The following is a 24,250-nucleotide window of genomic DNA, read 5'->3' as shown; positions in this document are numbered from 1 at the left end:
TTGATGTCTTCCCCTGTGTGACTATATATATCACTCACAATGTCTGTTCTTACAACTGTCACTGTCTTTGTCTAGATTTCTCTGAGTTTTGTTTTTGTGTTCCCACTTTCTTTTCCATCTTATATCACATTCTTTTTTACTGATGTAGCGTTAGTTCAGCCTTGAGTTTTTAAAGACCACTTTAAAACACTCAACTGTCAGGTGTCTCCCACTCCACCCCACCCACCCCCCTCCCTTTTCCTGTCACATCTCTCTCCCCACTTATTTTTCTGCCCATCACTCTGCAGCCTCCTTAAATTCTTCACCTGACTTCCGGATACATTTTCCTCTCTGTCCTTCTGACTTTTCCCACGGCAAATCAAGGGGCTGCACAAGTGAGACTCCAGTCAATTTTCTCCCTTTCGTCCAAACTCCAAACCTTCCCCTAATCTGCAATCACTTCATCTTCTCTGCCCTGCTCCCTCCATTTCCCTTTGGCTCCACCTCATTGCCCTCCTCACATCAAGATCCCATTCGAACTGTCTCACAGACCCTTTATCCCTCTTAACTTTTTTATTACAATCCACAACCCCCTACACAACGCTTTCCTCCAGTTCTTCAGCACTTTGTCCGTCCTTTCCTGTTTGCTTTCCCCTGTCTTTTACACTGCTTTCTTTCCCAGTAGTGATCCCAGTGTTAGAGTTGGAGTTGGTGGTGTTGTAAGCATGGATGTATCCTTGTTGGAACTGGCAGCGCGCCCCAAACCCCACACCACTTTCCTCATCGCTGGTTGTTGAAGATGCTGTGCTTGTAGTCGAGGCGCACTGCACCAGCATTCCATGGAGAGACTGGCTCCGTCTCGTCCAGATCACACTCAGCCGCTTGGCATAATTGACAGCACCATAGCGCTTGGCAACAGTCGCGGCTGCATCAGTTGCTAGGGCGACAGAGGAGCCCATATCCAGCGAGTGCCGCCGTTTGCTAACGGTCCCGCAAGCAGGGCTTAGAGGGGATTCAGGGCTCTGATAAGCCTGTGAGGAGTTCCATTTGTCCCTGCCTCTGGGACTGATTCTCCAGTCCAACAGCTCTGAGTCTCTCAGGGGTGCAGCAAGAGAGAAACTGGCACGATTGGTCAGTTCTTGCTCCAAACGGGGTTTTGGTCGGTCCCTCGAGTGTGACTGACGGGGCAGGGTGGATGAAGGGGAGTAGTAGAGGGGAGTTCTGTCACTTTCAGGAGTATATGGTGGGGCTTTCTCCAGCTTCCTTTGCCTCACCACCAATGCCATCTCACCTCCTGCCCCTGTCGTCATGGAAACTACCCCTCCAGCTGAAAGAAACTGTTCCAGGTTGACTTTAGGCTTGGGCCTGGGCTTTGGAGGGTGTTTTGGAGGCAGAGAGGAAGCAGAATCGCCGTCTTCCTTCTCCTTCTCCTTGTCCTTGTCCTTCTCCCCTCTTCTCTTGGATGACAGACCATTGGGGAGGACCACCATCATCACGTCCCCAGAACCATTTGATTGGTAGCAACCGCTACTGTTTCCCCCTTTGTCTCCACCCCCTACACCTCCACCCTGACAGCAGGCCCCGCCTCCTGCCTCAGTATTGCCGTTGTGACATATCATGTGGTCGCCATGATTGCAAACCCGGTGGCGAACCATGAGCGCCACAGTAAACACGAGCAGGGTGACGACAACAACTCCGCCAACCAATATGGTGAGCGTCCCCCCTAGGAAATGGGCTTGGAGAGAGCGGCATGCTGGGTAAACATCCTTGGTGGAAAACGTGGCGCAGCCAAGGACTTTTGTTGCCGCTAATGATGTGATTGTGTCATCAAAAATGGCCAGCACACACAGGTTATAGTCCACACCGGAAACCAAGTTCTTCAACAGGAAACGGTCACTGGTCGATGGCAGAATTCTAAAGGGGAAAGAAAGAAAGACAAAGTAGAGGTCATATAAATAAAGTCTTCTATGCACAGGATGTGTCTAATATCTGCAGTAACTCGGAGCCAAACGTGAATATACGGACTATAGGAGAAAGGGTGGAATACTGGGAAAGAAGCAGAGGAAAGGAGGGGGAAAAGGATGGCTAGAAACAGCACAGGAGTGAATACTGCAGAAGGGGGGAGAGAGGGAAAATGAGTCTATTGATGGAGAGTGCGCCCAGGGAACATAAAAAGAGAACTCTGTCTGCTCATTTGGAGTGCAGGGATGTTTGTGTGTGTGTGCGTGTGCGTGCTAGTACTTCATTCCCTGCGAGAAGCAAACGTCAAGCCATTTTGTAGGACCTCACATTTAAAAAAGAGGCCATTTTAGGTTTAACGGGCAGGGCTAGGATTGCAGGAAAGCTAGGACATATCTTGGTTTCTATTATAGGGAATGAATGTGTTGTCATCACAAGTGAGGGTGTATTTTGTTGTATTTGGTCTGCAAATGTGTTCCCGCTTATGTGTGTAATGAGTGAGTGGTTGCGTGGGATAATAAAGAGAGAAGTGCTTTGAATGTGTGCTTATTTTAAGTGTTGTAGCTGCTGTTAGAACTAACAAACAGGGGAAAGGGGAGGAGTGAAGAGACCGAACGAGGGGGGGAAACAATGAAGAGAGGTGGTGATGAGGACAAAGGGGCACAGGCTTTTTACAAAAGTTAGATGTGCTCCTCTGAGTGTGTGTTCATGTTTGTATTCAGGACATGCTAGAACAAAAGTCCCTGTATTTTCATGTTAGTGGATTTGTATATGTGCCATGCGAGGGTAAAGTGTGTGTGGGAGACTGTAGCACAACTCAAGGGTTTGCCACTGATAGGTATGACTTTGCCCTCTGCCGTCCAACCCTCTTGTGTGGGCAAGTTTTTGTTGTTGTTGTTGTTGCTATCATGAATATATTATCAGTGATTTTCTCTTTTTTTCCTTTGCTGCTTTCTTGGTACCTGTTCCTTCTTTTTGCTCTCCCTCTTCTTGTACATGAAAAGGGCTTATTTGTAGTGTCTGTTAGTGACCATTCCAACTGGCTTCAGTCTATAAATGCCATCCAGTGTGTCACATACAACAGGGGAGCCATCACAGAAGTTCCCATACCATGATCTGTTTTAAAATGCAATGCAATTTATAGTTGCTGTTACATGAGCAGTTAGAAACAGTCTGACAGAGACATACAGTAGTCTTGAATAACGCTAAATTAGGTTGTAAACAAAAGAGGGAACCCGCTCAATGCAAGCCGGTGGGCAGAACCATGGATTTGGGTTACGGCTTATAGGGAATATCATTCAACCACCATTTTAAGGTTTTCTCAACAAATGACCAGAATACCAACTATTGCACAGGTATAATTTAGGATTAAAAGGGTTTTCTTTTCACTGCAAAGATCAGCGTGTTGCAAACTCTGCTACATTGCCTTAGCAAATCTCCTGAAGGGATTTCAATATCAAGCTCTGACACAGAAATGCCTCCAGACTCCTAATTTCCAGCAGAAGCACACATTAAACCCTCTGTTTTCATGACCAGACAGCTTCCCTTGATGCATATCCCAGAATATTAGTTCTTTCTTTCTTTCCTAAGAGCATCACTGACACGAAAACCGCCTCCATGGATCACAGCAGACTCCGAAAAAAAAGTACAAAGTTGAACAATAAAACGGCTGGAAATGCTGGAATCCATTCTTAGTCTTGAAAAAGTTGAATAAGTTTGATTGTCTCCTTCAATTACTGTCTTCACTCAAAGAACTGACTGTATTGCAAGGTCTGAAACGTCAGAGCAATAACTGAAATTGGGAAAGAAAGAAAGCAAAATGGAGGTTTGGAGTACATGCATCTTAAGAAGTGAAATCAAACGAAGGCATTATAACCAAATATCTCAGGGATGGAAACCCAAAATGAAAGCCTGCCACGCTCAATCAGTCGCACCAGGGGATATTGGATTGCCCCGGTAAAGTCCAGTAGTACAAAGACAGTTGGTGCTCAATTAGATTTCCGGCATGAAATATGCAAGGAGCAGTACTCATAACGCTGCCTCTGTTTCTGAACAAAAGGCCTTGGTGATAATATAGGCTTATAAAAGAGAAATATTACAGCGGTGTCAGTTCATCCAGAGAACTTTATGTGTCTGTGAGTAATTGATAGGGCCCGCAAGGCGGAGAGACTTTACCATTATGTAGGGAGTGGTGTACTTTGATGAGAAACCGATTCCCGTAACAAAGGTTACATTTAAATTAGTTTTGATTCATTGTCGTGTTGACGGACATTGGTTTCTTGTGTCCTTTTCTTTTCCCCTCTTTGCCCATGCCGTCCAGTGTCTCGGTTTGATTAATATTACGGGCATATTGTTGCCCGCTTTATTGGATCCAGTGCTGAATATGAAGCTGTAGTGCCAACAACGTATACAAGCAATATTTGTGCTGATTCCCTTTCGACTTCCTGATATACGGTTGCTTTTAGGAATTTTACTGCACCGAATGAATTTAGGCATATATGTGGAATGCCATAAAACACCTGAACGATTTTTTGCAGTTTGTACTGTGTATGATGAACTGCTGCGCGGCATCATGCTATTCAATTGGTGCTTCATTGTGTGACCATGACTCACACACATACACACCTTCAGGGAAGCCTTGAGTCATTTTTTTTTCTAATCCTGCCATTCAATACCCCATCCTTTATTCACTCTGTCCTCCATCCTTCCCTCTATCCTTCTTTTCAGCTCTTATTCGATCCTCCCTCCCTCCACCTATCCTCATGATTATTAATACATCTTTTTTCGCTGATCAGTCCGTCGCCATTATCCCTCCATATCCTCTGCCCTTTTATCGCTTTGTAATTTCCCATCATGTCTTTCCCGCTACCTAAATCTGCTGTGCTGCACTCCTTTTTACCGTTTGACTTACATTTTTAGTTGTATTTGTTCCCTCTGCACCTGCCCTCCCTCCTTGTCTCTGTCTCTGTATTTTACCTCCACTGTATTTCTGCAGCCAGTCTGCTCTCCTTGCTGGAAATCCTTCTGCTATTATCACCGGGCTCTACCTGACCCCCTAGCCTCTCTCCTTTCCGCAGTCACTGTACTATGTCTCCCTTAGCCACAGCTATAACTGTGGACCATTATTTAGCATCCAAGGTCACTTCATGCCTCTCCTTCGTTCTCCTCAACTCTCCCTCTCTTGTCTCTCCTCTCCTCCCCTCTCTTGTCTCCACTCTCTTGTCTCTCCTCTCTTGTCTATCCTCTCCTCCCCTCTTGTATCTCCTCTCTTGTCTCTCCTCTCCTCGTCGCTCCTCTCCTCTTGTCTCTCCTCTCGTCTGTCCTCTCCTCCCCTCTCTTGTCTCTCCTCTCATCCCCTCTTCTCTCTCCTCTCCTGTCTTCTCTCCTCTCCTTTTCTCTCCTGTCTTATCTCTCTTCTCCTTTCCTCTCCCCTCTCCCTTTGTCCCTGTACCCTCTTTATTTGCCCTCATCTTATATTTCTCGTCCCTCCCTCTCTTCCTCTCTTCCTATATCACCACTCTTCTCCTCCGGCCCCCCACCCCCTCCCTTATGAGATCGTGAATCACCTCTCTAGTTGTTTTTGCGAAAGAAACAGGCAATCAAATTCACTGAAATATACATGGAAGACCCGGACAGGTTCACAAATGCATGCATCTTTAATACCCTGATTCGCTTGCTACCACTCACTGCATTATGCATTTTTAACCATATTTACATCCCTATTGTCACATGAACATGGGAATGTGCAGCTTTATGGTGTGCAGTGCACATTGTGGACACACGAAATAATACTCACCTAAATCCTCAGTGCTCTTGAGACCAATGTTCATGAATATAAAGTGCAGCACTTCTAACTTGGTCTATTGCTCTGAAATAAAATGAATTGATTGGTGGTTATGTCGAAGAGGCATCGGGGGGTGTTCTCATTACTATCTCTGTATTTGCAGACACTGACGTTGTTTCTGTCATCTAACATGCCAAGTGTGTGCATGTCTATCTCTGCGATTCTAATTATGTTTAAAGCCATGCAGAGGCACGCGCATACACACGGATGCAGGAAGGAGGGGAAAAGAAAGAGTGCTTTGTTGAAGCGGCTGACACAGAAACGAGTAATTATTAGTACCCGAGAGAGAGATGGAAAATAAACGAGTGATAGCAAGGGGATAAATGGGTGGTAGAATGTTGTCCCCTTTTCTTCATCTTTCTCTTCCCTTCTTCTGTTCATGTTTCTCGCTGCCTCGTTTCTTCTTTCCTTCTCTCTATCTGCGTTACCGAGTCTGGTGGTCTGACACCAGGCATGATCGGGCACGGAGAGCGAGCGCGCAAGAGAGAAAGATGAGGAAGAACAACAAAGCAATTATCTCCTCCTCTGGCTGACACTACAATACTGCCCTTGTTTCCTTTTTTTCCCATTTTTGGTCGTGATTCGTTGGACTATTTACTGTCTCGCTGGCTGTCTCCCTCACTTCTGTCTGATCTCTTCTTCTGTTTTACTTGATCTGTCTGTCTGCCAATCTGTTTTTGCCCCCTTTCCACTGGATTTTATTTCAACCCTCCTTCTGTCTTTTCACTTCTCTTAATCTATCCTTCTCACTCGGCTCTCTCCCTCATTTGGCCTGGTTTCCACATGCTGCCTTGTTCAGTTACTTTCTCTCTCATCTCGCTCATTTTTTTAATGACCTCCTTGTTTTCTCCAACATTTCGCTGGTTAATTCAGCCACATAATTCAGTAAAAGATGGTACGAATCAGACTGTCTCGCTCTCCTCCTTCCTTTGACCCCACTGTATAATATAAGTTGACGTATGCATTGAGTGCTGACCCCTTCTCTTTTCCTTCCTTCCTCTGCCTCTGATGTGAGTTGACACATGTATTGACACAGAAGTTTAACACTTAATTACATCTTCCCCTGGGGACAACTCTCTACCTCATTCAGTCCCTCCCCTATCATTCCCTCTATCCTTATCCTCCTTTTTTCCATCTTTGTCTCTGCCTCCACACTGTCCTTCCATCCTAATACCGTCCTCAGCAGATGCACTTATCTTGTTTCTTGTATGAATTATTGTATTGGTTACCGGGTGCATAAAGGGGCTAAAATGGGATGGTGATATTAGTTTCCTCAGCAATATCGTGTTCTACAATACTAGAGCCATACACAGCATGACAGAAACTTTTGGAAACAGAAATATTTTTACAGCACACTTGTACTAAAATTAAATTAAATATTAGTCTAATAGTCTTTTGTAATTAACAGCAGCAAATTAGTGGTACTGCAATTGCACCTCATTTCCAGATTCTCTTTCTTTAATCCTTTCACTTCCCTCTTTTGTTACTCATTAATATTGCTCGCATCTGTCTAGGTCGCTGCTTGCCCCCTTTTCCTATAGTTGCCAAACCCTAACCCTTTCGTTATTCTCATTATTTCTTAAACTCGGCATGATTTTCTCACCAACTTCCTCCTCCCTGTGATCATTTTTGTTCCCATTAAATTGTGTGTCAAACTTGGCACTTTGAGTGCCCAGCAGGGAGGTCGGTCCTGTGGTGATCGAGGTGAAATTGCGAATTTTGTCAAGGCCCTTACACTCATGCCTGCAGACTTAGAAGACTTATGATGCTAATAAGAAACGTTTGGCTCTGACTGGTGAATGTGTCATCCAAATTCTACCACTGACATACCTGATGTGCAGTACAAATGATTCATAAGGTATCGACTGTCTAACTAAAGAATAAGAGCGTTTTACACAAAGACAGCAGAAATGGGACAATGAGATTCAGGAACTTGTGTCTGTAAGGGCTGACGCTGAAATCCGCAAATCAGAAATACAACTTAACAAAAGGCTAGGTTGTTTGTGACCAAATTACAATCTTGCTAATGAGCATATTTCCAGGAAGTGGGAATGCACTAGAGACGGTCGATGCTCAGACTATGTCCGAACCTGATTCCTCGGACACGTGATGAGGTGTTCATATAAGATAATGGTTTAAGATGCGAAGCTTTGACTTGTAGTAGGCAAGGACATTGTTGCAAGAAACTTAAAACCTTGCAGAAAAGCCACCAAATAATTGAACAGCTGGTACCAGAGGTTGCTTTACAAATGCTGCCTCATTAACATTTCTTTCTCCTGTTCTTTGCCCTTCAGGTAGGCTGTACCAAAAAGAAACATGCCAGTGTTGTAATAATGCTTACATTCAGCCAGCAACTTCTGTAAATCCTTGGTTATTGTATTGCTGGGCCTTTTCAGAATATCTGAATGCCATCTTGCATTAGGGGGTCAAGGACATTTTCTTGCGATCAAATTGAAGTGTGCTACTGTAACATTTGGCAAAGCTCCAGGAAAGGAGGCGGTGTCAGGGGAGCAGAGGGTGACGGGATGAGCGGTGCCCAGCGGATGCCTCATGGACGACATCCCACCTGGCACTGTCACAGATGCCATCAGAATTAGACAAGCCATGCTAAAATGGAGGCTGGTGTCTGGCATGCTGACTGACCTTTAAAGATGATTGAATCTGGCAGCCACAGAATGTGTTGTGCCATTCTGTAATCTATATTTACCCTATATACAGTTGTCTCGCTAGCTCACTTTTTGTTCTCTTTCCTTGCCTTTCATTTTCAAATCCTTTTTCTTTCTGTCTCTCTTCCATCTCTTCCTCAGCTCAACTCAGCTGGGCTGGTGTGTGTTTTTTTCCACACCTGCCAAAGCACACATACAGCACCAACAACAACAAATTATAAACAAATCCCTGATGGAAAGCATGAAATCTCCCTCATCCATTTTCTCCTCTTGAATTCTTAAGCCAGCCTCCCTTTGGTTGGCTCCTCTCTTCTCACTCTTGCTAGCTGGTGTGATATTGCGGTTGGCACTGGCACGTTGATAGCCTGATACAATCTATACTGGATATCCCTGGCTGCATTGTGGCCTGTTTCCTTTCAAGCGCCGCCCTCCTTCCATTCCTTCTTTATCTGTCCTCCGAGACCGTTTCCCTGCTTCCTCCATCAAAGCCCTCAGACTTCTCACCTCCTCTTTCAGCCTTTTTTTTCTCTTTTCCAATTTGATTCATAGTTTATATCTCAATTTCACCTATAAGATAGCCACTATGTCTTTATCGCTCTTTTGAGACAGTTATCCCTCTCCTCTGTTTTGTTTGGCGGTGTGATTTGTTTAGAGTTTAGTCAAACTTCAGATCGCTTACTCTCTCCTGGCTGAATTTCAGCATTTCTCCTGTGACGCCGGTTGCCTTGGCTCAGCCTTTTCACGCTTATCTCTCCTCTCTTTTGCGTCTATGAAAGTCTCTTTCAGTCTATCAGCATTTTCTGGTCTCAAGCTGCACAGCTGAGCCCTCACCTCTACCAATGCTATCGCTCTCTTATTCCTTTAAAGTTTGTTTCCTCAGAGAAGGATGTTTTACCCGTGTTGCCCTTTGTTTGCAAGAGCAAAAATCAGCCAGGGCAACTGGGATTTGGAGTAATATTGTAAACAGCTGTACAAGTGAATGCAATCCAACACTCCCTTTATCAAGCTCAGAGTTCTGTTTTTTTTTTGCAGATTTGTTAAAATTGTTTTTTCAATTCTTGGGAGGCTGAAGGTGAGGCAGCCGCCTGTCTGCTTTTACAGACACATTATATGCTTGGGTTCCCAGAGATAAGACACCCTTACTTGATGATAACGGAGCAAGACAGCTCTCCTAATATTATGAGTATTTTTCGTAGAGGAGTTAATGCAGCTGATCAGCAAGGGAGCTCATTCCGTTCATTCAATTCAATCATGTAATTAGCTCTCTGTGAGTAATTGCCACAAATGTGTCATGGGACGGTATAGAATCTGCACTTGTCTGTTTTGATATGGCGTTTCAAGTTGACACCCCTTCACCTCGTTGCCACAGGGCTTTCACCACCCCATCCCATCTCCATTTCTTCTTCTTCTTTCTCATTTGTGTTCTTTTCTTTTATCCCAAATTTCTGTCTGCACACTTTTTTTCCCAGGTGTATTTCTGTTGGTTGCAGTCGTTTTCTCTATTACTCTGTTTCAGTGATAGGTTTAAATACCTCCTTCCCTCTTTCCACACTCGTTTCTCTGCCTTTTCCTTGAGGACCATTTTGGGTCTTCTCCCCCTTACAGTCTGTCATTCTCTGTCCTTTCACACATCCTTCTTCCATCTCAATCTCTCCCAAGGTGATTTGGGTAGAGCCCATCACCTATCTTCCCCTTCTCTCTCAATCCCTTTCTTACTCCTCCTGTTGAAATCTCTGAGGCCTCATTCCTATCTTAAAATTCACTAGTTCTTTCCGTCTAGCTCCATCCATCACTCAAACTATTAGTTCCTCCCCCCCATCTGTCTTTTTTTCCATTCACCCTTCCTTCACTTTGCCTCAATCCTTCTGATTATACCTACCTGCAGTTTTTCATCTTTCCAATCATCGTTCCATCTTCCGTTCTTCATGTCCCTTTCCCATCATACAGCTAGCTCCCTTCACTCCTTCTCAATATCCTTTACAGCTTAATACCATCTTATCTAAGGGAAACCACATTCGGACCCTGCTTTACTGCAGAGTGAAAAACAAACAAATAGTGCCATGGTAGATGGCAGTCCCTCTCCAACCTTTCTGTTCCATCTTGCTGTTTCAGCTTCTGTTTTACTAAAACAATCCCACTCATAGATGTTTCATAAGTCTATGCTTGTAAATACTTTGAACTCATGCTGGCATAATTCATGTGCAGTGCAGTAGCACTGTACATGTAAGTACATCAAGCAGCTAAAACTCAAGCCACTTGCATATTTTGAAAGACACGACTACCATCTCAAATCTATCCATCTCAGACTTATTCGTTCCTCAGATTTCCTGTCTCTACCCCATGTTTCTGTTTGTGTTTTAACAGTTGCACAGGGCTAGCAAAGATAGTTTAGAGCTTGTAACCATTCCTTTTCATTGTTTGTTTTACAGGAACTCCTTGCTTTGCTTTTGGCTGGCACAAGGGTCTACAGTTGTACTCTTAAAGGCCCACAGCGAGCAAAAATTGGAAGCTTTACAAATTAACCATCACCTCATGTTTTTTTCATTTTTTTCTTCCTCGAGATATGGTACCTAAACATCTAAGACAGGGTATGGCTATGGAGCCCTAAATAATTTGTCATAACAAGAACAGCATTGCAACCCTTAACCTTAAATTCAGTCTTCATAAATGTTTGATTATTCTTCCTCCTCTGAGAGCATAGTGAGTAAACATGGACAGTAAAGTGTGAAGGGATCTCATTTTAAATGCAATATGACATTGCTTACTGAAGGTTTAAATGCTGCTTCAAATTAAAAGTGACATATCCCATCAAGGTCCTGTGTTGCTTTATCAGACGGGCCCATTAATTCTGTCACTTGCTACTGTAAGTCACTAAGTGTTGCTGTAGACATATCTTTTATTCAAAGTCTGACACTATTTACTTACCTCTAGATGCTTTCACATACTAGGGCACACATTTTTGAACCCCAAAATCCCCTTCATACTCTCAACATTCACCCACTTGTTCTCCAATGTGCACTTACTCTCCACCTGTTGGGTTTTAGTATCATACAGTGATGGAGATACATTATTAACTACCTTCCCCCCTCCACCCTTCATCTGTCTACTCATTCATCCTTCCCTTGAGCTATCTACCTGTCCATGTACAAGGTGAACGGTTGCGCTACTGAAGTGTCATGTTGTAATGAATAAATATTTAAGACGTTTTGCATGAATAAAGGAATCCATCCTTTGAGGGAGAAAAACTGATTTGTGGTTGCATATAGAGGAGAATATGATAACAGAGACCTATTGGCAAGCATCTAAACTAAACCACTGTGTGCATAGTGAGTAATGTGTATTTCATAGCAAAAGTTGAACTGACCTGTAGATAAGGGTCTCGTCGGCGGTGCAGTTGTACTGTATTTGATACATCCAGACAACGTAGGCTGTAGACAAACGCCCCAAATCCCATCGGACCTGAGCTGAGGTTGACGTAACCCCTTGTACGCCAACCATCTTTGCTTCCTCCTCGTCGTCCTCATCGTCCTCCATGCTCCCTCCATCAGCCCTCTCCCCTTCGGAGGCCCGGCCGCTGTCGCCCTCATCGTCATTACCCCCACCTTTCCTCCCATCCTCCACTTCTCCTCCACGTCCTGCGCTGTTGTTAATCCCTCCATTTTTCCCTGTGCTGATATCCGAAGAGCCTGGATCGGTCCGTAAAATCCCATTGGTCACGTTCCTGTTGTTTTTGGTGTTCACGTTGTTATTCCCTGTGTTTCCGCCTGCTCCACCCCGATGAGGCAGGGGGATTATTTTCAGGTCTACGGTGGCAGTCGCTTCACCAGCTGCGTTTATGGCGATACATGTGTATGCCCCGTCATCCCGAGCAACTGTTACTAAGACATCCAAGGTACCATTGCTGAAGGAGCTGGTCCGGGATGAATTCGCAATGATGCGGTCATCTGGTGAAACCCAGTGGACTACTGGCTCAGGGTCACCAATGGCACGGCATTTGAGTGTGGCTCGCTGGCCCTCCAGCACCCACAGCTTGTGAGTGTGACGGGTGATGAGAGGTGGTTCACAAGTAAACTCCTCCTCAGGAATCGACCAGAAATATCTAAGAGACAAAGAGGGATGAAGCCCGTTAGAGAGAGAAAAGAGGAGAAAGGGAGCAGAATCCACTTTTTGGCTAAGTACAGGAATTTGTCTTCTTTTATTCCTCCAAGGTGGGTTTGGCAGATTAATGCGGTGCATTAACCTAAAGATCTATGCACTCTTGTCTATCAAATTTAAGGGTAAAGTTCAGTAACGCAGAACAGTCTGAACCATTTCCCATGCTACTCGGCAGAAAGCAGGACTAAGAAAAGAGTAATTAATGGTGACAGCGATGACAGATGACAACAGCAGATGCTCATTTTTTTCCTCCTCAAGCCTTTGTTTTCATTCTGCTCGACAGGAGAATTCTAGCAGAGAATAATCACTGCAGCAATTCACATCATTGTTTCAAAACTCGGTCCTTTCACACCTTCCTGTCCTGTGAGTTTTTGCTCCAGTTCTATTCTTGCACACATGATGATCAAATTAAAATATCATGAAATGTGAAGACCTTAATTGGATGCATGATAAAACAGTGCCAGAGCAAAAGCTTGTAGGACAGAGTGTCCTTGTGACAGAGTTGGAAAACACTGATGTATGATATTCAATAAGACTCATCATTTAACCTGTAACTATTGTTTTGCTTCCCCTGACATTGAAGAGTGCTTCCTTTAATCTAATTTTGCTACAGGTGCTTCTCGTCACTTACAACAAACGGATCAGGATAAACAGTTGGTTCTAAAACTTCGTTGGTTAGAATAATCCATTGGTTTCTGAAGTTTACCTTCCAGCCAGGTGGGGAGGTGTGGCACATGTCTCCATATCGTCCCCACGGATGAGACGCCGTAACCATAGCAGTTCGCAATTGCAGTGCAGAGGATTTCCGCCAAAATTTAAGCTTATGACAGCATTGTAAGGAGTGGGGCTTATTGCACCTGTCTGGGACCTGAGGATGACAGTAGAAAGGGACATCAGTTCACAAGTTTGTAAGCCTAATGAAGTTAAAGTTCATTTGAATGCTCTATTCTTTATCATATTGACTTGTACATGAAAATCAACCCATTGCGTTCATCAAGCAGCATGACCAGATATTTGAGGTTTAGCTTTTTGGCCATTTTTCCCTGGTAAATTGGAACAACTTCCTCTTTTTGTAAAAAAAAGTAAAGTTTTTCTTTATTGCTATTTAATTGGAAACTAGTGATTTTGAAAATGGTCCACAACAGACGGTTCAAACCTACCCAGGAGCAATGCTTAGCAGTAGTGCTCTTATAGGCATCTTGCAGCTGGCCTGTCCAAATTAAATTTGGAATAATTTGGAACTATCAAGGATGGAAACAGGACTCTGTTAAGCTTACTTCCTAAGCAGGTTTCTGGAAGGTAGTTCTAAAGAGTGGGAGTACAGCAACACTTTTGTCCCATAATAGCTTAAACGCCTGTATTATTTTCTTAGCAAAGGCACATAACTAAGGCAAGATCATATGGATGAAGTAGTGGGCTATATACTGTATGAATACGTATATAATTATATCCAGTACATAAATATAAAAGAAAGCAATAGATAAAAAGCACAAATGGGTACATTTAAATTACAGTGCCTTGTAAAGCTCCACGGCACAATAAGGGGGTATAAGGGTGTAAAGTATAATGGGGAAACAAGATTGGGTTAGAATAAGAAAGTGATCTTAACAGAACAATGGCAGCATTAAGAAGCTGTCCTGGGGAGCAATCAGGTTTGGATTTAAATTTGAAATCAAATTGCTGTGTGCCAAAAAGTTGAAAGAGCAAAATTAAAGTATAATTAAAGTGAGAACTTGGACTGAATTGTAACTATTTCTGTTTTGAAAAACATCTTTTATCATGGACTACAGCTCAGCTTCAGTCTTTAACATTCAAAATATTCACTCAATGATTACCGTAGTTAGTAAAACTGCACAACCATCTAGCAATTTGCTTTACATGGGAAAACTCACAAAAAAAACTTTTTTCTGACCTTTTTCAGTGCTTATCAAATACATGTGGATATCTTGAGTGCCTCATTAGAATACAGGCTTGAGATTTTTTTTTTCTAGCCAGCCAATCAAAGTAGACTGGGCTTAAAGAGACAGTCGCTAAAACGGAGCGTTTCAGTAAGGCTGAATACAGGTGTACGCAAACACACAGATATTGTGGTTTTTTTTTGTTTTTTTTACATTAAAGCATGTAAACATGTTCTATTAGAAACCAAAAATATAAGTATGAATTTGAAAATGAACATCTAACTTGGGCTATTAGCTATTTCTGAGATGGCTGGAGCTTTGTTGGGAATTCTGTAATGAATGTGGTGTTCTTTTCTTTACCTCCCCCATTACTTGTTGAAAATGTATGACTAGCCAGTAAGTAGGCACTAGAGACCCATAAGAGCTTCTTTATTTTTTTAATCACCTTGCTCACTTGCGGCTTTCTTTGACAGTGTGGAACAAGCAACTGCCTCTTTTTATATAACTGAACAACGAAAAGAAATAAAATGAGAACACAGGGTTTGAGGTTCTTACTTGTTCAAGTCTGTGGGCTGGTAAGAGTGACATTATTTACATGTACATACTGTACATATAGATAATCAGATAGCAAAGTGAATAATGAATAGAGTGACTACACATTTTACAGAATGTCTGTAGACCAACATTTTCTCCCTCTGTTTCTCTTTGGTGTTGTCTGCCACATACAGTAATATTCAAAGTTACCTTGCAAATAGGGGATCAGGAGGCAGAGTTCGTAGCCTGTTGGAGGTCATATCCAGCCTTGCAAGCTTGTACAGCTCTCCAAAGACTCCTTCTGCTATGTGGTCTATCAGGTTATGGTCCAAGTTGAGAGTGTGCAGACTGGCCATGTTCTGAATTGACTCCCATGGTACCCTGTAGCAATAAAATAAATGAAATATGAGCATCGAATATAAAAAATGAAATGTGAAATTCATTGAATTAATAGACCTTGTGCAAAGATTGGCCATTTATTGACGTTTAAGAGTCGATGAATTGCAGAATATCTCTTAAAAGTAATGGCAGCTGTGAAGGCGAGTCCACTACTGATTAAAGCGTGAGTCTGCTGCTATTATATCAGTCAAAGGTTACACTTTCTGTTCGGAGAACATCGTTACTATGCAGAAAATGGAAATAAGCAAAGATGAATTATTGGTGGGTGACATCAATGACAGACTACAACAACAGATGTTCATTTTCCTTCTCAATCCTTCTTTTTCAGTCCCATCTGTCCATTGCTGTAGTCATTTGGTATTCCTTTTGTGCATTCATTCACTTAAAAACTGTCGAGGTTGAATTAGTCAGTCAAAATCATAGACCGTATATAAGGATGGTTGATGTGTCTCCACTTCCTTCCACTGAACTAAAGTGAAGTTAAAATATCCCAGATGTGGACCCTGCCAACTTGTTATTTTGCAACCAGTCTGCACGGTCGTGATCAAAGTCCTGTCCATACACCTACCGTTAGTCAATCACAGCTGTCATTCATAACATTTTATTCCTTTTTTATAGAATCAAATAACTCTTTAAAGCCAAAACATATCAGAAAAATTTACATCAGTGATATAAGATCTACCTAAAAAGACAGAAACCATCTTTGACCATATCCCATCCGGTAACATGAAACTGGCGGGAGTTATGACCTACACTTCAGCCAGCCACCAGGGGGCGATCAAAGTGTTTTGGCTTCACTTTCAGGTAGCTGTTAAGCTATCCATCTTTAAATACAGTCTGTCGTCCAACACAGACAACTGAGAACCAGCTAATTAGAATAGATTTGTACAAGTAATAAATAGTAATATATTTACAGTGTTGGGAAGATTACTTTCTAAATGTAATTGGTTACAATTACAAGTTACCCTCTTGAAAATGTACCACTATTTAAATTACTTTATGAAAGTAATGTAACTAATTACATTTGATTACTTCTCTAAATTTACTTCCTACTTCTTCCTTTAAATCAATGTTAACCAATTAGTCCCGACAGTGTTAAGCTCCCAGCAGTACTCAACACAACTGTTTTGAATACCATTAAGCCTAAACCACTCCTGCATACCCACCAAGCAAAATACAGGGCTAAATTTACATCTTCAATACAGCAGGCAAACATTCTTGACATTGCACAATTATATTTACGTTCTTATCTGATATATGCACGTAATGTTTTTTATACTTTCAGCACTGGAATGTGTTTTTAACCAATGTAGTCACAACTGTGTCACCCCTAAGACTATGCTTCAGAGGCAAATTAAATGGCAAATAGGTGGCACTGGTGCTGCAGTTTTAAACATGACAGAAGAACCAATCGGAAGCATCAGAAGAGTATTAAACATTTGTTTTTGGAGGGAAACGAAAAAAGACTGTGCTAGTGCAGAAGAAAACCATGGCAAGTAACACAAATGAAACATAGCCTTAGGTTTTTGCAGAATTTGTTCAGATGTTACTAAAATTGTAATCATGAATAATTTCATTACTAACTGCAATTTAATTATAGAGTTTTCTCCAGTAATGTAACTGATTACAATTATGTTTATCTTTTCATTACATTACGTTACGCTGTTACATGTAACTGGTTACTCTCCAACACATTGCATTTATATTTGGCGTCTGGGTCGTACGCACACTGTTGATTTCATCTTGTCCTGTCTTTGACTTCAATACAGTGGTTGTCTTCTTATGGTGTACATTTGCTTTGTTATCCAATAAACACTAAAGCACTATCAGCGCACAGAACGAAGAGAACCCTCTACCAATCAGTATCCCACATTAGCAAGTTGATTTGGGGAGAATATACTGCTTTGTGTAATGAAATGAATTGAATTAATTAGTTTAATCACTTCAAGGGGAGAGGGAAAGTTGCTAAATTATTGACTTCTACAAAAAACAACAGATGGTCTTTGTCTATAAAGTGTAATTTCTCTGGACAATAGGAGTAGACTAGTAAGAGTGACAAATGAATGAAGGAGAATAGTGTTGCACAAGGATGCTTCTTTGATATGGTCTTAATTATTGCCTACAAACACTTTCATTATTATTATTAAACTGGTCTTACAAACAGGCCTTGATACGTAACATAAGTCAGATATATGTAGTGCAGAACCCAACCAATAATTAGGTTATATCATTTAATAAATATCTTCTATCTTTGCATAGATAGGCTCTAGTTGGCAATTCCCATCGTTGCTGCACTGCTCAACACCAATGTCCCAGAAAGCAAACCCCATGAGCTCAATTCAGTTCCGGAGTGCTCTGTAAAACTCTGCTTAAGGCATTATTTGAACAGATCTAAGTTGCAAGAGACAGTGTCTATATACATTTTTTTGTTTATCTATAAAAAAAAAAATTCACAATAAAATGAGAATATAACCCCTTCCCCTGCCTAAGAAGAGTTCTGATAAGACATGATCAGTTTCTAGTTTTGAGCATTTTTTAACTTTGACGAGAAGGAATCAGGGGTGCAGACTAACTAAAATCTCAGTATGTAAAGACTCCCCTCAGTAACCGCAACAAAGGGCAAACAGTAGTTGCAAATGTATGCATCATTAAAATTCTTTACACTCTTATGGCTTGGTAGAAGTTGGAGAGAGGCCAGAGAGCTCCTGTACAGCAGCAGATGAAACATGTTAATCAGAACTGACAGCCACAATCTGCTGAATTTATAAAAGCAGTGGGACACAATGAAAAGGAGAATAGGGGGTTGATGGAGAATATCATCACTGTTCTGACTTATTATTTCATCCAGAGGAATACATGGTGATACTGTCTTCATTGTCCTAGATAGATATGAGTAGAATACTATACAGTACACTAAATGATGAACCATATAGAGCTATTAGTGCACACAGTGAAGAAAGCTCAGGTGTGCGCTCATCAAATCTTAACAAAATTGAAGTAAAAGAAAATTAGTATCATCAAAATTGATTCACTTGCAGGTTCCTGAGCTTCCTCTCCTCCCAGCCTCAGCAGTTTGAGCTAGCAGTTCTACATTGTGTGCCTTGAAACTTTTGGACTGTGCGTCAGACAGAGCTGTGAATGCACAATGTGTGGCAGAAGCTTACTTCCTGAGGTTATTGTAGGACATGTCGAGGTCTTCCAGTGTGAGCAAGAAGTCATCAAAGGCCTGGACAGAGACTTTGACAAGCTGGTTGTTGTTGACAATCAGGTGTTGCAGATTGACCAAACCTGCAAGGTCTCTGGGTCCAAGTGTTGTCAAGCGATTGCCTAGAAACACAAATATGAGCAATACCACTTAGTGAATTTTATGAGCTTGACTCATATGTGATTAGTTTGTCAGTGGATTTGCGGTTATATTAGAATAGGATTACTGTTTAGACTCACCATCCAGATGCAGTGAGCGCAAACTCTCTAGGTCACCAAAGGTCATTGGCCGGATCAGGTGGATGGTATTCCTCGACAGAGTCAAATCAACCAATCCGCTCATGTTGACAAAGTCAATCCCGCCCACTTCCGTGATGAAGTTGTCAGCGAGCCGCAACTCCACTGTGCGCCGGTCAACGTGCGGGGGGACAAATAGGAGGCCCTTGTCGGCGCAGAGCGTGCTGAGCGACTCCGAAAGGTTTCGACACACGCAGTGGAAGGGACAGGCTGAGACCACGCCCCACGTCTCCCCTGCTCCAATCAGAGAAGGCAGTAGGCAGCATGTGACCAGAGTCAGCCAGTGAAGCGCCGGGAAAGAGACGGTGTCGGGAAGAGTTCTTTTCGTAGCCCTGGGGCATGCACAATGGAGGAGATGGGATGAGGAGGGCAAAGATGAGACGAGGATAGGGGGGAGAAGAGAGAGAGAGAGTATGGATGGAGGGAGGAGGGAGGAGAAGGTGGAATGTTTTGCCCTTTGCTTTGGATGGAGGTGTGTGTGGGGCAGGTGTTTTTGTCTGCGAGGGTTGAGGGGTGGGGGGACAGGCATGGTAGAACGCCTGGCAAGCCACAGACCTGGAGGGAAAAAAATGGGGAGAAGAAAGAAAAATGGGTTTTAGACTTGTTTTATGGGTAGAGATTGTTTTATAAGAGATGTCTGAAGTATGTTCTTTTGTCTGCTTTTCGGTCTTCCACCTACTCTGACTAGACAGAGCTGGAACAAGCGCCTGCTCTACACATGCATACTTATGTGGGCTAAGGCCTCCTCTTAAATGAGTACCACTCTGCACTAATGCCCACTTGGTGCTTCACAGCATAAAAAAAAAATTCCATACTGAGAAATGGTGGACGCCCTTGCAACAACTACTAGCTGTACCTCGTACACTTGCAAGCACACAGTTCTGTGCACGTCTTCATCACTACAGCTTATTGCCTAGCAACAGCATCCCAAAAGACTGAACACAGCCAGTCCCCATAGTAACAGTTACCTAGAAACCTGTAAGATAGGATTAGACAAGTGTTATATCATCCGACCGTTTCTTAAGACTGTTGGTCAGAGAATAAAATTGGGTCACCAGCCTTGATTCCACTGCAAGACTCAAGTCAATGTAGGTCTCAGTAGGCTCAGTGAAGTACACATGTAAGGGTCCTATTGTAATCTCAGACATGCAGAAAATCTCCTAGTAAACACACTCGTGTGCAGACATCCCTAAATCCAGCTATGTGATGCTAAAGTATGGAGTGAGTCACTACCACTGATTGACATGCATATTAGTTGTCATGGCAACTGTAACCTAGATACAGAAAGAGTGACAGGGAGTGTTGATAACAGTCACATCCGCAGTGACTTGTGGAGCCAGAATGAGACGGTGAGTCAGAGACAAACAGAAACTAGCATCATTGGAGGAAGACGGGTATATATTTTTATGTGGAGCATCATGGATACTTGTGCAGTAGAGCCTAGAGCTTGGTGATTATATAGTGATATATAATGTATGCAACCTAATACTTTGAGTAACGATGAGACATAACTGTATATCATGCTGACTTTACAGGTTGACTCAAATTGCTGGCTCAATATTTTCCATTAGGTGCTAGCTTTGCTCTTTCTGGCTGGAACTAGAAGAAGGTTTTCCATTTAGCTGAGATACTGAAGCAGTGTGGATATCAAAGCACATGAGTTTCCAGCACTATTTTGCACTCTCCTCCCTACTACATGGTTTGCTTTGGTCTACTTCCAAAATGTGAGCTCCGTTAGACAGAGTACAATTTCCCATTTTTCAAAACCTTTGAAATATTTTATCTCAACCCCCTAAATGTTTTCACTATTAATGCAAAGAGAAGGAAGGAAACACGCTCTATTAGTCTTAGATAATGGGAATACATTTCTTATGGATTACGTTAGGGTCCAATGGATGTTATCATCACTTCCTTTGTCATGCATTTCTTTTTGAAACAGTAGAGCACATGAAATCAATGGGCTATTAGTTAAGGAGAGAAATGCAGTTTGTTTTGATAGGATGGGCAGAAAGGTAAACTGTGTTCATTCATATAACTTGCTTTTGTCAAGACCAACTTAATCAAGTCCAAGACCACATCCGGTCGAGTTGTATTCAACACCAAAGGCAGTTGAGACTAAGTGAAGAGGAGTCCAGGAACATAATGGGCAATAGTGTCTTTCTAATACTAATATAGTGATTAAGGAGCTTAGTCTTCTCACATCAAACAAATCAATACATAGAATTTGGGCAACATTCAAAGTCAGGAACAACTTGATCAGTTCTCAATAGGTGAGTCCAATACAATACAGAGTCCAACAAGGCATGAGGCCAAGTCAAAAGTGGGCTCAAGACCAGAATCAAGTGACAGGACTCAAGTACTGTAGCCCTTACTCTTAATACTTGAGTGGTACTTGTTTTCTCTAGGGAGATTTTTATAGCTACCAGGAACTCTGTACCCTTTTCAAACCAAACCTAAAAAAATTATGTTTCCTTATGTTTGTATTTTGAAAGAAAAAAAGCTTGCAGCAGGAGAGGAATGGTGTGTGTGTGTGGGGGGTGCACAGTCACGAATGCCTGCAGTGACAGCCAGTCCCCAGGGCTGTTGATGTTGGAAGTCAACTCCTCCTGAGCTCCCTTGGAGGCATGCATACTAAAATGTGAAAATTCTCCAGAAAAAAGTGAAATGCCGCTTAAAAATGTGTCTACTCTGCGACAGCCCTGAAAAGCCCTAACGTCAGGTGCTTTTGTGTAACAAGCAGGACGCTTCAGTCCTGGCTCGGCCAGCTTACCCCCGTGCTTTGCTACTGCTTGTTTCGCAGACAGCTTACTTTACGACTCAGCTCACTGAATGCCAATTTGCTCAGGCGCTCTCTTGTTGTGCGACCTGTGTCTCTCCCCTCCTTCATTTGACCTTTATCTTTCTATCAGCCACTATTTCTTTTTTCCCCCCTTCCTTTACCCTGTCTCTGCCCTGCTCTAACTCTCATGACAACTTCCTCTCCTGCTCCGTCTCTCATTTTCTTCTTAAAATTACCATTATCATCTATCGCTTACTGAAGTGCACCCCCTTGTGTTTTCTGTCTGTTTCTATCCTGTGTCTCCATCCTTGCTCACCTTCCATCTTATAACCCTTTCCGCCTCTGGCTGCTCTGTAAATTTCCGCATTTTCTTTCTTTATGTTTCTTTCCGTCGCTTTCTTTCTCCCTGTCTTGTCTGCCCTTGAGGCAACCTGAGAACGACAATGTTATCAGTCACAGCTCTACCCACCATCACCTTCTTCTTCTCTTTTTTTCCCCCATCTCCTCTGCCTTTTTGTCTTGTCCCCCTTTCCCTTGCTGACTTTGCTGCCCTCTATGTAGCCTTGCTCCTACTTTCAGTCACACAACCTCAGATCCTACGTGCCACATGATTTTGTTGTTCCATCCTCTGCCGAGCTCTGCCTGTCTCAGACACTGCTGTTCTTTTTCACTTTTACATCTCCCTCTCCCCTTCTCTCTGCTCTACCTCTATTAGGAAGCAGATCTCATTTGCAACTAGAGCAGTGGGGTATCGAAGCTTTCTGACACACGCACATGCACACGCACACACACAAGTTGGGGGTAACCGATCCGTCCACTTTGTGATCGATCTGACTTGGAGAGATGGATAACACCCTGTCCCATTCATTTACACTCCTCCTCTTCCTCTTTATTTCTCTCTCAACCTCATCTTCCATGCCCTTTCTTCCATTTTCTCCCTTGTTTTTTTCTCATTTAAAGGTGGTACTCATACGTGTTATTGATTTGTACAGGTAGAGTTGTTTGTTGGGGTGGTCACTTTGTATACTGAGGCTCAGTGTTTGAGCATTAACTTGTTTATTATACTACTAAATTGCAAGTCATGAGTTCAGTTTTCTCAGGCATTTATGGAACTGCATTACTAATCAAAAACTCTGTTTGCACATCAATTATTGTGCACTGGTGTAGGGTATTCTATATAGTTTTTGAATCCAGATTTGATCTTGCATCGGTTTTTCTTATACTTATCTTTACCTGCCTCTTTAGTCTATTTCATGTACTGCTACAACATCGGAAATTTCTTTCTAGGAATCAATAAAGTCTTATCTTGTACATTGCACTAATGCAGCATACAGGTGCGGTACACTATGTGTGAGTTTAGCATTAGTAAGTATCTACACCTAATGCATATGGTTAACTCCACTGTGCTTGTCTAGTGTAGGTGTGTTCCTGTGTGAGAATTAATGCACTTAGGAAGCCTTCACTAGCTCTTAAGAGTTTGCTGCTGAATTTGCAATAGGAAGGGATGCGCACAGATGTGAACACACACACACACACACACACACACACACACACAGAGTCCTACAATAAGGCCAAAAGCCCTTTAATATCAAGCCTGCTTGATACTTTTTTGGAAAGGAAAGAATAAAGACTCAGTAAATGAAAGATAGATGATAGAGAAACAAATCAGAAGAGGACATGACAGCAAGACAATATGAAAAGAGATCAGACAAAGAGCAGATGAAACTTAAAGAAAAGCCTTGTGTACTACACAAGTGTCCGCAGCTGTTAGTTTTTTTTTTATTGTTGTTTTAAGTTTTGCTCCCTCTATTTTGGGAAACCTCTCGCTACACTACCCTGCGTGAACCCTCAACACTCCAGAGAGCAAGAAACAGGCGGGTGGAGAGAGCAGAAAGGCTGCATGAAGTAAGAGTGAGAACATGAGCTAAAAGCATCTGTGGAAGGAACTACTCAGTATAGCCTCTGTGTTGGAACACGACTCAGAGCTGCAAGGCTCCACCTTGCCTCACCCCCCAAAGGTTTCTGTTTAAACACCCACCGCAGCCCCAGGGGATGCTGCTTCTTTCTGTGAGGCCAGACCCGGCTAAATATGCTAAATGACTTTAGAACGATACATTTCAAGATGTGTTTCTCTGTTAATTATTGAACTAAACCAAAACTTATGTAATAAAGTAAAGGCCCCACATTGTAATTTTTCCTTTTTGAATATATTTTTGTTTACAAAGCAGGTGTAGGTGCTGTATAAATATTGTGAAAAAATCAAAACACTCAATCCACAGAGAAATGCACACAGCCTGTATTTAGAAACTGTCTTTAAACGAGCCATCAGGACTTCTGTACAGTTTTGATGTCACGGCTATACTAGAGAGGTAGAAAGTGCAGCTACGATGCTGTGACAGTCCATTCCCTGGCTGCAATAACAGGGTGCAAAGATAGGCATCGGTTCAGAAATGCAGAACACCCGGAAGCACTGGCCAATCAGAGCAGACTGGGCTTTTTCAGGAGACCCACTAAAACGTCGGGCCTAATTACAGGT

The 24,250-nt window shown here is 42.5% G+C and overlaps 2 protein-coding genes across 2 annotated transcripts in view; one reads left to right on the top strand and one right to left on the bottom strand.

Annotated features, from left to right (window-relative positions):
- Window positions 1–24,250, top strand: part of pcxb (pyruvate carboxylase b) — a 316,797-nt gene that overhangs the window by 182,827 nt on the left and 109,720 nt on the right. The window lies entirely within an intron of this gene.
- Window positions 573–19,464, bottom strand: LOC310963774 (leucine-rich repeat and fibronectin type-III domain-containing protein 4; the record flags this gene model as incomplete). Its single annotated transcript, XM_083936696.1, has 6 exons — window positions 573–1,893; window positions 11,813–12,547; window positions 13,310–13,471; window positions 15,246–15,416; window positions 18,599–18,761; window positions 18,879–19,464. 6 exons carry the CDS (start codon window positions 19,462–19,464, stop codon window positions 573–575), a joined length of 3,138 nt encoding a protein of 1,045 aa, XP_083792822.1.

Source organism: Echiichthys vipera (genome assembly GCF_963691815.1).
Source record: "Echiichthys vipera genome assembly, chromosome: 22".
Classification (NCBI taxonomy): domain Eukaryota; kingdom Metazoa; phylum Chordata; class Actinopteri; order Perciformes; family Trachinidae; genus Echiichthys; species Echiichthys vipera.
Note: the sequence above shows the minus strand (reverse complement) of the source record. Positions and strands in the feature narration are given on the sequence as shown.